Source organism: Sabethes cyaneus, chromosome 1, assembly GCF_943734655.1.
Source record: "Sabethes cyaneus chromosome 1, idSabCyanKW18_F2, whole genome shotgun sequence".
NCBI lineage: Eukaryota > Metazoa > Arthropoda > Insecta > Diptera > Culicidae > Sabethes > Sabethes cyaneus.
The window spans coordinates 50,955,958-50,970,599 of record NC_071353.1 but is presented as its reverse complement, the minus strand read 5'-3'; the positions used below and the strand labels follow the sequence as shown (position 1 = coordinate 50,970,599).

Below are 14,642 nucleotides of genomic sequence, written 5' to 3'. Positions count from 1 at the left end.
GAATGCGTAAATTTCTAAAAGAACATCATATTACTATTTCAGACACGAAGGACGTTTCCTTTGTACTAACGAAACGTGGTAGCTTGCAGCTCTCGGTGAATGGGTTTCTGTACACCAAGGATAAGACACGAGGAAATTCAAATTTTTGGGCTTGTAACCAGTCAAAGGTATTGAAGTAAGTAATCCAAAAGTAGAATGCAAAAAGCTAGCTTTTTTGATTGGTTGTATATGTTTCCAGTTGTTCCGCGCGAGCTATTACCGTTACACTGCGAAAAGGTCAACCGGCCAAGCTTACGCTTCGGGGTAACCATAGCCACGGATTGATCACCGAGCGTAGAAGAGCAGGGGCTCGTGCAATACTCATGGAGCAGACTAGACGAGAGCGTAGAATGAAGTAGATTTCGTCCTAAGGGTAAAGGTAATTAAATCATTCAGTAATATGAAAGAGACAGTGAAAAGATTATTCAATTTAATTTCTGTAATTGACTAGCGTTGTATATTCAGCACATTGTGTCGTCGCACAGAAAGTTTTAACATAAATTTCGTTTATTCTATTCTAACGAACCCAGTGGGTATTTTGAAAAAGGAACAAATTGAAATGCAAAAGTGTTGCAACTAACCTGCGGAAATGTTTTGCACGTTATGCTAAACCTTCTTTATATCTATTTATTTGAAGATGCTTAGTACGTAGCATAGTATTGTTGGTCAAAAATCATAATTATCTACCTACTTTCCCTTGCATACGCTACTATGGTAGGCTGGAACGAAAAGCGAAAGATTATTTTTCTATGAAAAGCGCGCCACCAGGAAAGCTATCACGTTGGCCTTACAAAATCCGCAACGTTTTGAGTGAGGTGAATGAATGTTACGTTTACACAAAAGTTTAATTGATTTAATAGTGCTTATTTTTGATTGCAGCTAGCTGTCATTATGGAACAAAGCTTTGTATCGAAAAACTGGTTAACAATCATTCCCACGAGAATCATATTTTTTCAGGCAGTCTCAAGAAACACTTACATTTTAATCTGATTTTAATCATTAATATCTGGGTAAATCGAATAAACATCAAATGAATCCCCGGATAGGGCAAATAAAAGCTTTCAATAGTTCAACAGCTTCTAGTTTTACTGGTTCGCTATCAAGTATTTCGTTAATAATAAGAAAATTCAATTTCAGTTGTCAGCCCTGAGGAAATATCATTTATATTGAACTCTAGTGGTGAACAAAGTATGCTGATACGGAATCACTGCTTCACAAGAAATAAAGTTTCGCGACGATATTTGTTTTGGTGCTGCAATAAAAAAAAGCCGCTGGGGTAAGCATTTTAGTTTTATCTTGACCTACCCCAACGCTATATTTTGTGTTTATTTTCAGTTGCAAAGTACGCGTAACAATGCCCCGACCTCCTACCGAGGGACCTGTAATAAGCCGTGGGAACCATAACCACAATGTGGTCACCGAACGCCGCAAGTTTTGCAAATTATTGAGTAAACAATAACACAAAATGCTTATCTACTATTTTATAATGCAACAAGACGAATTTGTCTTGAAAATAAATTGATTGTTAAAAAGTCATTAAATTGGTTACTCGTGAAATATTTTCTATATGATCGAAAGAATCTAATGTATGCTGGAATTGCTCCCTACAGGTATAGAAATTGTGGATGACATATCGTACTTCATGACGGCCCGTGGAACAATTCAGCTGATGGTGAACGGATTTCCGTTCACTAAGCAGAACACCCGTAGACATATGATCTTCTGGGCTTGCTGCCAGGCAAAACCATTGAAGTAGTTATACATAATGTAACATGTGTGCACTGATATAGTGAGATTGTTATTTTAGATGTTCAGCTCGAATTACTACTTACCGAGGAGAAAACCAAGGCAAATTCACTTTACGTGGCGAACACAACCATGAGATAATCAAGGAACGTCGGAAAGCTGGTGTGCGAAAAAAATTACTAGAAGAACGGGACAGGGAAAGAGCACAGCAAAAAATAATTCGACAATCATTCATCGGCTAAATAAATGATATTTGGAATATTTGATTTGTTTTGTATTCTACTGAACTTGTTGCTGCTTGGAAGGTAATGAACAGGTTAATTTCATGTATTTTTTCTTTCGCAGTGATCGATCAAGAATCAGACATCCAATTCCTTATCCGTGGTAAATCGAGGAAGCTCTTCATCCGTGGATTCAGTTTTACACGAAAGGTATTGCGTGATCGGTACACGATATGGCAATGCTGTCAGGCAAAACCTTTAGGTTGTAAAGCTGGAGCTACAACGTATACCAATGAGAGTAAAGTAAGCGTTAGAGGATTCCATAATCATTCCATTATTACGGAGAGAAGAAAGTTGGGACAACGAAAAATTCTGATGGAAACCCGACGACAAGAGCGTATGCATCGCAAAATGACAACTACTATATTAGATTAATGGATTAATGTGAAGAAAACGGTGAACGGAACACTTTTAAAATACATTAGAAGACCATTGTTTATCTGAGCGGCTTAGTAGAATACCTGAAAAAATGAAAGTGAAAACAAAAATTAATGCGATGATTAAGAAGAGACCCCTGAACTATCGTTTTCTTTTACATTGTATTGTGTTATACATAGTAAAGTAATGAGTATAATCGATTATAATTTTGTTACTGAAAACCCGAAGTTGAATCAAATTTAATTATGAAAAAATAATGTTTGTGGACTCTGGATTAATTATTATTACATGCATTGAAGTGTTTTAACATTGTTTTATTGCTATGTTACAATTTCAGATCTTCCCAGGTCGTTTTTTGTGCTCGGAGACGAGGGGCAGATGAAACTATCTTTTAATGGGTACGTTTTTATCAAGGAGCTAGAGAAAAGCGATACGACGGACTGGATATGTTCGCTTTCGGACACTCTTGAGTAAGCTTCTGTTGTTACATTAATGGTATGCCTAAATAAATTGTTTATTTTCATCTCGTGATAGCTGCAACGCCAGAGTTACAACTGAACGATACAATTTAAGAAAAATAATTTTTGCGCAAGGTGAACATGCTCACGAAGGAATAACCACATGCCGTAGAAACACTAGCCTTAGAGAGCAACTTGATCAGCGAAGAAAAGAACGAAACGAACGCAGACTGCGACTTGCAATAGATCGTCGCTGACTTCTAATTTAGTATCGTAAATAAAGGATCGATGTCCACTGATAATGGATAGAATAAATAATTTTAAACAATCTTCAACAAATAGTCTAACTGTAGTACTAGAGTTTTTATTTTCAGTTCGCATATTTAAGGCTTCGCTTTGTGTTTGTATAGTTACTGCTGGCACTAATCACTGTTACTGTGTGTCATCTTTTTGTCACCTTTATTCCAAATACAAAGAAAATGGAAACGAACCTCAGGTTTTGTATACGATCAGCAGCAGAGGAACCCCATTGCTATTATTGAACGGGTTCACATTCACCAGGGATAAAGTACGTAACAGTGTTACCTCATGGAAATGTTCTCAATATCGTGCACTAAGGTAAGCGTGTATTTAATCAGTTTAAAATGACTCTAAGATTACTATCCATTGCAGCTGCAAAGCCCGTGCTAACGCCGTCCGTGATCGCAGCGGCCAAAAGAAGATAGTTATAAAATATTCACATAATCACCCACTAATCGCCGAGCGTAGAAAGAAAAGCTCCTTTAAATAAAACTTAGCGCTACTTCTAGTACCTAAACAGAGAGAGATACAAAAAGGCCTTTTAGTTTATTTTTCGTTATTTTGTATTTGAATTCGTGCTGAGCCTTAACCAACATTTTCGTTTCTTCAATCAGGTGTGGTGACATATTCGATAAGTCGGCGAGGAAGGCGGCAGGTTTGCTACGGAGGCTATACTTTCGAGATGGAGAAAGAGCGAAAAGGCTCTAGCAGTTGGCGCTGCTGCCATGCAAAATTGCTCAAGTAAGTGTAGAGTAATAATTTTCTCATCTATTAAACATCAATCTTTTTTACTTACTCAATTTCTTATATAACGTTTTTGTTAACTTTATGAGAGTGGCTCGCAGCAAGCAACACGAATAACTGATAGATTCTAAAGGTAAAGGTCTAAACAGATTTTGATGCTAGGCATTAATTGATATAAAATAGGCGTATGGCACAAATCAAACAATTGTTTGAACAATCTATAGTAACTAAATATAAATTATTATCGAACATCTTACTAGAACTCAAGAAACAACGAGAAAAAAAATTCCATGTAATTCTTTTCAGACCGGTTTAAGGTGAAATTGGTCTTAATCGATTGTGCAAATTTCAAAAGCAGTTTTTTTGTTTGAAATAAAAATTTTGTTCATAAAAATACATTCCCTGTGTTCAGATTGGCAAGAAGAATGCAGTGAATACATTTCTAAAGTTAAGACTGCTGAATGGAATTTCTCCCATTTTTTCTCGTTGAGTGTAGTACTAAATGAGAACGAACAGTCACTCAAAAGTTAGAAGCTATTGGCTATCAAAAATCTATTGGCCTCTGACCTCAATTTTCAAATTAGAAGATAAAAGCCCGATTTAATTCACCTGATGGTGAAAGATACCTCTGTTATAATATTATATGAGTCATTTAAGATATTTATTTACACAGCTACAAAGAGCATTGAATCACATGTTTACTATAAAATAATTCTGCTTCAAAACTTGATTGAATTAACAATAAGAGTCGGTACACACATAAACACATTTGTGCATATACAGGGTGTTCAATAAGTTCGAATACAACTTTTCATCGTTGTGTAAGTGCGCATCATGTGCATTTTGTGTATTTGTATTGGTGTCAGCTTTAGCCTTATATCTAGGCTAACCGACGCGCAAGGTGTCGACTTGATATCATTTGTTATTTGTTTACCGCGCTCGATGAAGGAGTACCGCAACGTCGTAGTAAAGTTGTTTGCGAGAGGTGAGCGACCCTGCGACATATTTCGGCGGTTGAAATTCCACGGGGTGAAGCGGAATTTCATATATAACACCATCCGTCGGTACCGGGAGACGGGCTCGGCCAAGGACCGTGCTAGATCCGGGCGGCCCCGGATGGTCAAATCTCACTCGTTACAGAGTTATTGAACATTTTTAGTTTTCGGTTCGGTTTGCCTCAAATTAGCTATGGTACAAAAACTGTGCTACCTAGCTCAATTCTGTTACTTTCATATTATTTTATCATAAAAAATCATTTACCGCCTGTGGGAGATAAAAAATATTGTTTTTTTATTTGTGTTGTCACTGAGACGGCTAAGACCATTGTAAAAAAAAAAGAAAAAAAATATTGTTGGTTTTAAAATGCATGTTTTTTTTATTTTTCAGGTGTAAAGCGCGAATGATTGAACGACATCTACACAGTGAACCAGTATATGAAATTGTACGCTCCGAGCACAATCATGTTCCATCGATTAGGCGAAAGACGCGACGTATTACGAAGGGGATTTTTGAATCACCGTTGAGCACAAATGACGAAATACTGTTGCAAATTCCAGATGATTGTGAAGAAATAAACTAGCAATAAACTAAATTCTAGTGTTAAATATACTTTTTCTGCTTCAAATTCAGTCTACAAACACGTGATAAAATTTTTCTTTGTTTTTCCGACAGGTAACCATCGAATTGAGTTTGTCGTAACGGCCCGCGGAAATTTACAGCTGTGCGTTGATGGTTACAGATACACGAACGATAGGATCAAGAATGATATGATCGATTATCGTTGCGTACATTACAAGCCTTTAGGGTGAGCATTATACTTTTTCTTGATTTATTTACTTTATTAATATATTATCCTAGGTGCAAAGCTCGTGCAAAATCCAACAAAGACAAATCTCAAGTACGTGTTTTTGATGTTGAGCATAACCATCCCAAGTATATGGATCGACGTAAAAGTGGAGTTCTTAGAACACTACTGCAACAACGTAAGGCTGAAAATCGACAAATCGGTCGCCCCAGGCAAAAAAACAAATAAATATTTTGCTATCAAACTAGTATTTTTCTTTTGAATCACAAAATTTTTACCAAGTCAATTCTTCCATATATTCCTTTAAAACCGTTTCAAATTTCAGGTTTGAACTATGCGACGACGCAGTACGGTGTGAGCACTAAAGGCTCTCTGCAGTTGCTTGTTAATGGGTTTCCTTATACAAGACACAGTTGCAAGACAGATAAGGTTTACTGGCGTTGCGTACAATTCAAATCTTTAGGATGTCGATCTCGCGTGCGAACTTGTCAGGAGCAAATAGAAGTAGTCGAAGGTGATCACAATCACGAACTGATACGAGAGCGTCGCAAAAAAGGGGTTTTAAAACAGCTTATGGAAGAACGGAAGAGGGAAAAATCGCAAGGAGTCATTAAGTTTTGGACTTAAACTAGAAAAAATAAAAACAGATTTAAAAATATGGCGTTTTATCATGTTAAATTTGCATCAGGAGATCGATCCTTTGGAAGAATGTACTTATAATTTTAGTTTTTTCTTTTATACAGAAACTACCGTGGTGCTAAAAGTGATATCTCAAAAACGAAATTATAAAAAAGCGGAGCAGCACATGACAACACGCCCTTACTGCTACAATCGACGAGGAAATTTAGTATTTGATAACTATGCATTCTCGAAGACGTTCGCTGTTGGCGTCGATAACGTTGTTTACTGGCGGTGCACCGGATATCGAAAACACAAGTGCAAAGCCACTTTAAAAACTGTTCGGAAGGATCTTTTTATAATGTCGTTGGAGCACAATCACGAGCCGAACGGAAGAAATGATACTATTTCGTCCGTGCTACTACCGGTCTGGGATGTATGAATAGTCTTATGTGCTGATTAATTTGACCATATATATTTACCCGTTACTTTATTTGTAGGCTAAATTGGAAAAGATTTAAAAAAAAATTGGATCACAAGTGGAGATTTTAGTTCACCTTATACAGAGGAGATAACAAGGACTTCCTCAAATATTTTCTTGCAATGTAATAAACAACTAACAAATCTAAAACTTTGTTTACTTTCTATTTAATGATGCTTATATATGTAGAATTAATAATAATATGTATTATTCATTTCAGGCTTCTATCAAAATATGGAACCGGTTCCAATTATTTTGAAAAAAATTAAGCTCAAGCGGCATAGCAAGTCCCAGTTTCTTTCGGAAGATTTGGATACTAAACCGAATTATATAACCGTAGTCAAATCTGATGCATCGAAAGTAATAACCCACAACAAAACGCCTGTATCGGTGGAATTAATTGTAAAACAACTATCCAACGGGCACGCACTAATGGTGTTGAAAAGGGCCCGTGTGAAGGGCTTTTGTGTCAATTGTATTCGTACCATTCAGGATATAGAGTATAAGAAACGACTTAGCAAAATAGTCACCTATTGCTCGGCATGTCCTGGCGGTCAATGGACGTGTGAAACCTGTTTTGATCAATCTCACAATGTAGTGAAGTTATTATCAGAGTAATAAATATATCAGCAAAAGTTTGCAATTAGAATTTCAATTAACACGGTTTAATGGATTCATTAAATGGATCACGCCTGCCGGAAACGTGAAATATATGACTAACATAATTTTATATTTTTGCAGGAAAGGCTCTTTTCAAGATTGGAAATCGCAATTCATTGAAGTTGTATTACGATGGAAATTTCTACAACCGATCCTATACAACTGACAAATCTACTAAATGGGTATGCGACAGGAAAAATACTCTCAAGTGTCGTGCTAGGATTCGGTTGAATAAAGATAAGACGTGTATAGTCTTGAATTCGCTTCATAATCATCCTCCTAGGGACAAAAAATCAATTGGAATGCTGATTGATTTTACGGATAAAGATTTCAGCACAATGTTGAAAAAAGACATCTTTAGATCTAACTCTAAAGATAAAAATCTTCACATTGCGGGCAAATTTTGCAATATGTCACAATAAAAATGTACAACGTACAATAATTGTCTCATTTCTAAACTTACAAAAAATTGATCATAAAGCGCAGAAATCTAACATTATATTTTTGTTACAGTGACCAAAATATTGAAGCTGCAAAAGCGTATATACTACCTAAAAAAGGTCTCCGGTGCGTTTGATCTGCACGAAGGAAATCCTGTAAGTCCGAAAATTGAAAACCTGCAGCGTGATTTAAACGAACTAACCGGATCATTGCCGTCGAGACTGGCTAGTTCTCCGCCAAAACAGGAATCATTCAGTGTCGAAGGATTCCGATTTCCACTTAACGAGAAGGAGGAAATAGAACGACTGGAGCAAGAGGTACAGAACAATCCGGACGTTCATGAGCAATATGTAAGTAACCAAATGAGTTTATACCTACATATTTATTTCATAGGATAAATTATATTATGCTGTGCATTACCCTTTAGTTTGAAGTGACATCAGTAGGGTCAGGTGGAGCAAGACGGGTCACCTAAGGAAAGTACCCGATGCGTTTTTCTACGTAATCAATTTTAACCCACTTATCATTTATTTAGATGGAGTCACTAATAATCTCTTCCGAAAAAATCAACAAGTCCGATTTTTCGAGGATCATTTATTTTTTGTGAATACATTTAAAAGATATGTTATTTTAAGCTCTCAAAAAGTACGGGGCAAGATGGGTCAAAATGCGGGGCAAAACAGGTCACATAACAAAAAGCGAATTTTTTTTATCGAAAACCTTTATGAATTCTTTACAGAAACAAAAATTATTCGTTGGTGCTGCAGAAAAACGACTTATATATTTCAAAATTGGCAACAAAAGTAAACAAAACGAAACAAAATAAAAATTATATCAGACAAAAAGTGAAATGTTGAAAAACCAATCTTTTCCCGGATTAACTGTTTTGTGGATAAAATATGCGCCAGGCCAGCTAAAAATCGTCATTTACAACAATAAAGAAACTCAAAAATACAGATATATGGACAAACATAGGGTGCCACGCAAGTTTTTTTCAATGTGACCCATCTTGCCCCTCTTGAGCTGGTAGAACAATATACATGTTTATTTGAAACTTTTGTAGTATATAACACATATTGTTATCCTATGTGATTTTACAAATGATAAGAGCAATCATTGGATCTGCTTCGTTTTGTATCGTTTCATGTATCGCGTAAGAAATGCAGCGATTTTACATTCAAATTTTTCTATCGAAAGCGGGTAAAAGATAAGTTACGAATTATGATGATTATGAAAGAGCGTTACTTTAGGTACTAAATGAAAAAATCGTTGGCTTGGATTAAGCTGAAACTTTCATGTTAATGCAATTGACCTATCTTGCCCCGTGACCCGTCTTGCCCCACCTTACCCTACATATTACATACCTATGTCTATATATTTAGATTAAAGATGTTTGTTATTAGAAAAGCATATCAAAAAACACGTTGTGTTACAGGTGGAATTTTTGATGCGCAAAAAACCTAAATCAATGACCTTGGTCCAATTTCTGCCAATCGTGTTTTCTGATGAAGCGTTAACTTCATATAACTACCACGGATCGTACGCATCTGGGAAAAACAAACTACCGATGAAAGGATACTCGATCTTTTCATCATGCTTTATAGGTAATTTTGACTTTTGTTGTAGATCTATCCATTTTATTTCAAATACACGTCTTGCGTCTTTTAGAAGCATTCGAATCTGAAGGCCTCGATATGACCGAACTTGGTAATCAGCTGGTTACAGCTATAAAACAGAGCCGAAATCGAATGCGCCAACGAGCGTTCCGAGCGAAAAAATCGATCAAGCGAATAGTAAGCCCGTGAATCCTGCAGAAATATCTTTCAAAATTTCCAACGAAACCGGAACTAAAATGTAGTTTTTTTTATATTATATTTTAATTTTAACCCATTATGTCCTAGCGTATCTAGCGTATACATTTTAATACGTAATTTTAATGTACCACGGGTCATAATGGGTTAAGAACAAAAGCTTAATTCTCATAGGCAAATACAAATGAATCTGGTAATAATTATAAGGGTTTATGACGAAGAAGCTGAGAATAAATTATGTATAACGCTATTGTGTAAACTTATTTACTGCTTTTTGTATTTTGTTGATTACGTGTGCTCTGATGATTTTGAATCATGTGTCAAACAGGAGAGGAGAGACAGTTAACGCTGGTAAATGTGGAGATCGAGATGCGGCAACTGTCAAAGCGAATTCAGGAGAAATCGGAAACTGCAGAAGATGAAGAACTGTGTAAGGTGCGAATGCTTCGTAAAGAACTACGAATACTGGATGATGAATTTCGCACATTATCAAAAGCGACATCTTATGAAGCAACCCCTCTCGTAATAGGTTTTGAATTTCCTATCGCTTGCGAAGAAGATATTGAACGGTTGGAAACGACAGTGAAGTCTGACTCATCTATTCGGAAGCAGTATGTGAGTAAAACAGATTTCATTGTACATTACAATTGTTTTATTTTTCATTTGCGTATCAATAAAAACTGATTTAGTAGTTTATAACAAAAAGTGATAAAAATTTAAACAGCGTTTGTACAAATCAAGTATGACATGTAATTCTTTTTCGACAGATTCAATACCTCCAAATAATGAAACCGTTACGTTTAACCATTGTGCACGCGTTCAATAAATTCTTCACGGATAAAGCGATGACGAACTACAACTGGCACGGTTTGGAGAAGGCTGAATTCCCACGAGCACCTAAAAAAGCTATGCAAAAATATGATATATTCTACGCTTGTATGATGGGTACTTGAAGTAGTATACAGCACTTGAACAGTTCTTTAAATTATTTTTTTTTTACAGAAGCTTGGAAAAGTCATGGAATTGACAAGGCTCAGCTGGTGGAACAACTGAAGAAAACTGTGTACCACATATGTCGACGACGGTACACCAAAAACCAGTCTTTAAAGAAAAAATGTCGTTTTATAGAACTTCGGGAGTGATTTGCGTTTACAAATCGGACTATTTTGTTACATTTTCTTGAATTTCAAGTTTTTTTTTCAAATAAAGTGAAGAAAATTGCTAAGATACATACTTGCTTTTGAAATCTTAGTTAGGAAAATACCTATACAGTCTCTGTTTTGTTTTTTTCAGAGTTTTTAGATACATCGTTAATGTCCGAGGAACTGAAACAAAGCGATTCAAAGCAGAATTTTATGAAGTGTTATACTTCATTAAAAATACAATCAAACCTGCCACCCATGTTATCGGCGGAAGTGGAGGGATTTTCATTTCCACTTGAGACCAGCGACGATATAGAACGTTTAGAAAGTGTGATTCGAACGGACGCGAATATCCGAGAACAATTCGTAAAATATCTGAAGATGCGAAAGCCCCCCCACATGGATATTGTGGAATGTTTTGGAAGATTCTTTACCGACGATGCGATGGCGCTGTATGCTTGGAATGGCTGCAAAAATTCCAGGTTTCCCCGGAGGACTATGAAATCAATGGAAATTTTCACCAGTTGTATGCTTGGTGGGTATAGTCCACAACAAAAAAAAAAAAAGAAATTTGAATTTTTGTTTCTGTTACAGATGGTTGGAAGCATCATGGAATAACGTCAGTAGAACAGTTATGCACAGTTTTAACTCGTGTTGTTGCCAAAATTTCCGGTCGTCGGCGTTCAAATAACTACAATAAACGAAAGCGCGTTAGGCAGAATGAAGAAAAGTGAATGTTAAACAACCTAACTGAGAACAAAAGAAAATATTTATATTCGATAGACATTCAGGCGTTAGTAAAGTTGCGTCAAATGACTAACATCATTTAATAAGATTACATAATGGTGTATCTGAAGCTGTTTTATTTGTTGTGAACAATGTGTTTTTGTAGATAACAGGTTTAATATTATTTATACAAATGTTTTTATTATTCGACAGGTAACTTGATCCTGAGTACAGTAGAAACCAAGCTGAACTCTAGCGTATCAAATACTATGTGTTGTAAAGTATCTGGGTTCAGCTTCCCTTTGTTTTGTGAAGAGGATGTAGAACGGCTCGAAAAAACAGTTCGAGAAAATGCAATAATTCGTAGGCAATATGTGCGAACAATTAGATTAAGTTTTCCAGCGCCATTAACTTTTTTCTGTTTAAGGTCACTTATTTGCAATTGGTGAAGCCTTATCATTTGTCCGTAGATGATGTATTCAGTAGCTTATTCACAGATATTGCAATGTACAATTATTGGATGCCGGGACTGTACGATGAGAGTATTGTACGAAACAAAAAGAATATTGCAGAATATATCATTTTCATTAGTTGCATGCTAGGTAAGTAAAATAAGTTGAATCTGGACAAACGAAATATTTTACATTTTTCTAGATGCATGGAGATCACATGGACTTACTCAGGTCAGACTAATAAACCACCTGCAAACAATAGTTGCTCAGCTTTCCAAACGACGTCAAATATCAAGTCTTAACCGTCGAAAACGATCTGAACAAATCCAGCTAATGTTAATGAATGAACGAAAGAAGAATTTATAGCCGTTTAGTGTTTAATTTGTTTTTAATTCAAAATATAGATGGTTGAAGTTTAATTCGAATTACACTATGAAAAAATCTCTTTTTATACTTGATAATGGTACGAAATATAGATTTTTTACGAATACGTCTTCTTCTAGGTATATTACTGCACACAGTAAAACTTAACAAACTAAAAACGGAATTATTCGAATTAGATAAATTTTTCACTATGCAAATGACGCATCGTGCCAAAATCAGTGACTCATACATCAGAAATGAAAGCAACTTTTAGTGTTTACTTTTCTCCTTAAAACCGATGACGAAGTGGAAAGATTAGAAGTAGCACTAAACACAATATGTAAGAAAAATATCGGTCATTTTAAACTTGTTATTGATAATGTATGTTATGTATAATATTCAGATACAAATGATAAAAAGAAGAATGGCCTGTTATTTAAACTTGGTATTACGAGAACGCTTACCTGACGAACAGCGCTTGGAAGAAGGAATAAAACAAGTATACAGCAGCATGTTTGGAGACGTCATTTAATAACTAAAAAATGAATTTGTGCAATGATGAAAAATAACTTTGAATGTTAAGGATTGTAATAAAGGCTACAATTTCAAACAACTCAGTTGAATCGAATCATATGTGTACGCTATTGTATTATTAGGATATATATTTAACGAGTGTTTGTTTTATTTCCAGATGTCATTTTTATAAATAAAACGATTCTTCAAAAATGGGAAATTTCCACGATTGACACACTGAACGACAGAACAGATTGTGTAACTAATATAGACAGCGACAGTGACGATGAAGAGGATTTCCCTCAGTACAAAGTACAAACTGGTATCACGTTCCCCATAAAATCCCGAGAGATGGTTGAACGATTGGAAAAAGCAGTGCGATCGGATCCAACTGTGAGAGAACAATACGTAAGCACAGTTTATTTTCAAATGTTATACGTAACAGACCGTATTCATATGCCTTCTATAGGTAAATCTACTCAGGAAGCAACGTCAACAGACAGAAAAACCTTCTTTTGCTTTTCTTAAATTGTTTGCCGACAAAGCTTTGCACGATTATAACTACAGTGGACGGTGTAACTTTGCTGGTTCTAAAAAGATAGCCATGAAAGACTACTGGATATTTGCCCAGTGTGTATCGGGTAAGTTTTTAGTTTATAATTAATCTAGTACAAATATACTAATGGTGACTTGTGGTTCATAGATGCTTGGGGTGACACTGAAAGTGCCGATGATATCCGACAACATATTTGCAGCGCAATTACCTTGGTCAACAATCGGAAACGCGGTGCACGTTTCAGAAGCAAACGCAAACAATAGATTCTTGGGACATAGGCTTGTTGTTCTGACAACAATTAAACACTGACGGAATGTATTGCAACTTAAAATGACACTGTGGAAAAAAAGCTGTGTCGTACTTCTCGACAATTCATTGTCATTAAAACGAATAAGAAAATTACTAGACAAAAATAAATCAAATGATCTGCTTGGCGCAGATGTCAGTGTTATGTGCGTTGACAATTGTTATGGAACAACCAAATTCTATGCGTAGTATTTATCTTATAATCAAACTGAAATTTAACTACAGAACTACAATTATATTTACGTTTCATATTTATATTCTTCAGAAATATATTCAAATTCTCAACCAACTATCTCCATATTTCAGATATCGAAAAGTTATCCAATAAATTGAGCATAGTAAAACGCACCTCTCGTGAACCATTGGGCAAGCAAGAACGCGCAAGTGCTCGGCGGAAGCTTGCACAATTAAGCAAGCGTTTAATTCTGCTGGAAGGTGACAATGGAACAATCGTTCCGACAATAACCGGTTTCAGGTTTCCGTTGGCAACCGAGCAGGCTGTTGAAGCGCTAGAGGAAGCTGTTCGTCAAAGTCCAGATATTCGTAGCCAATATGTGAGTACCAGTGACAGTAAAACAATACAACTTTATTGAAATTCACAACATTTTTAAAATGATTCTCCTTTTTAATTACAATATTTCAACAGACAGCACTTCTACGTGAACGTAGTTCTCGAAATTTGGATGTGTGCAGTGTCTACCGCGATCTGTTTGCCGACGAAGCCTTACAAAACTACAATTATTTCGGAATGACCAACAGAGCGAAAAAGAAAAAAGCTATGCGAGATTACGTAATTTTCACGGATTGTATGCTTGGTCAGTAA

General features: G+C 35.9%; 3 protein-coding genes across 9 annotated transcripts in view; all 3 read left to right on the top strand.

Annotated features, from left to right (window-relative positions):
• Positions 1 to 9,782, top strand: part of LOC128744302 (modifier of mdg4-like) — a 52,790-nt gene extending 43,008 nt beyond the window's left edge. The window contains exons 5-7 of one of the 7 annotated variants that reach the window (XM_053841181.1): positions 8,023 to 8,300; positions 9,386 to 9,554; positions 9,619 to 9,782. In XM_053841181.1, the coding sequence (XP_053697156.1) occupies positions 8,023 to 8,300; positions 9,386 to 9,554; positions 9,619 to 9,755 (584 nt within the window). In that variant the 3' untranslated portion in view covers positions 9,756 to 9,782. Of the gene's footprint in view, positions 1 to 42; positions 176 to 238; positions 402 to 1,176; positions 1,316 to 1,374; positions 1,525 to 2,130; positions 2,457 to 2,781; positions 2,915 to 2,978; positions 3,324 to 7,069; positions 7,475 to 7,590; positions 7,947 to 8,022; positions 8,301 to 9,385; positions 9,555 to 9,618 lie in introns of those variants that run through there. The other 6 variants (XM_053841287.1, XM_053841361.1, XM_053841314.1 and 3 more) reach the window with 6 other exon arrangements.
• A 322-nt stretch (positions 9,783 to 10,104) lies between these two features.
• LOC128744393 (uncharacterized) lies at positions 10,105 to 10,917 on the top strand. The gene is made up of 3 exons (XM_053841381.1): positions 10,105 to 10,376; positions 10,529 to 10,706; positions 10,764 to 10,917. Exons 1-3 carry the CDS (start codon positions 10,131 to 10,133, stop codon positions 10,901 to 10,903), a joined length of 564 nt encoding a protein of 187 aa, XP_053697356.1. The 5' UTR covers positions 10,105 to 10,130; the 3' UTR covers positions 10,904 to 10,917.
• Positions 10,918 to 11,574: 657 nt separating this feature from the next.
• Positions 11,575 to 14,044, top strand: LOC128745675 (uncharacterized). The gene is made up of 6 exons (XM_053842754.1): positions 11,575 to 12,003; positions 12,057 to 12,231; positions 12,284 to 12,442; positions 13,136 to 13,365; positions 13,427 to 13,598; positions 13,661 to 14,044. The coding sequence occupies exons 1-6, from the start codon at positions 11,899 to 11,901 to the stop codon at positions 13,774 to 13,776; spliced, it is 957 nt and encodes a 318-aa protein (XP_053698729.1). The 5' UTR covers positions 11,575 to 11,898; the 3' UTR covers positions 13,777 to 14,044.
• Positions 14,045 to 14,642: the final 598 nt, after the last annotated feature.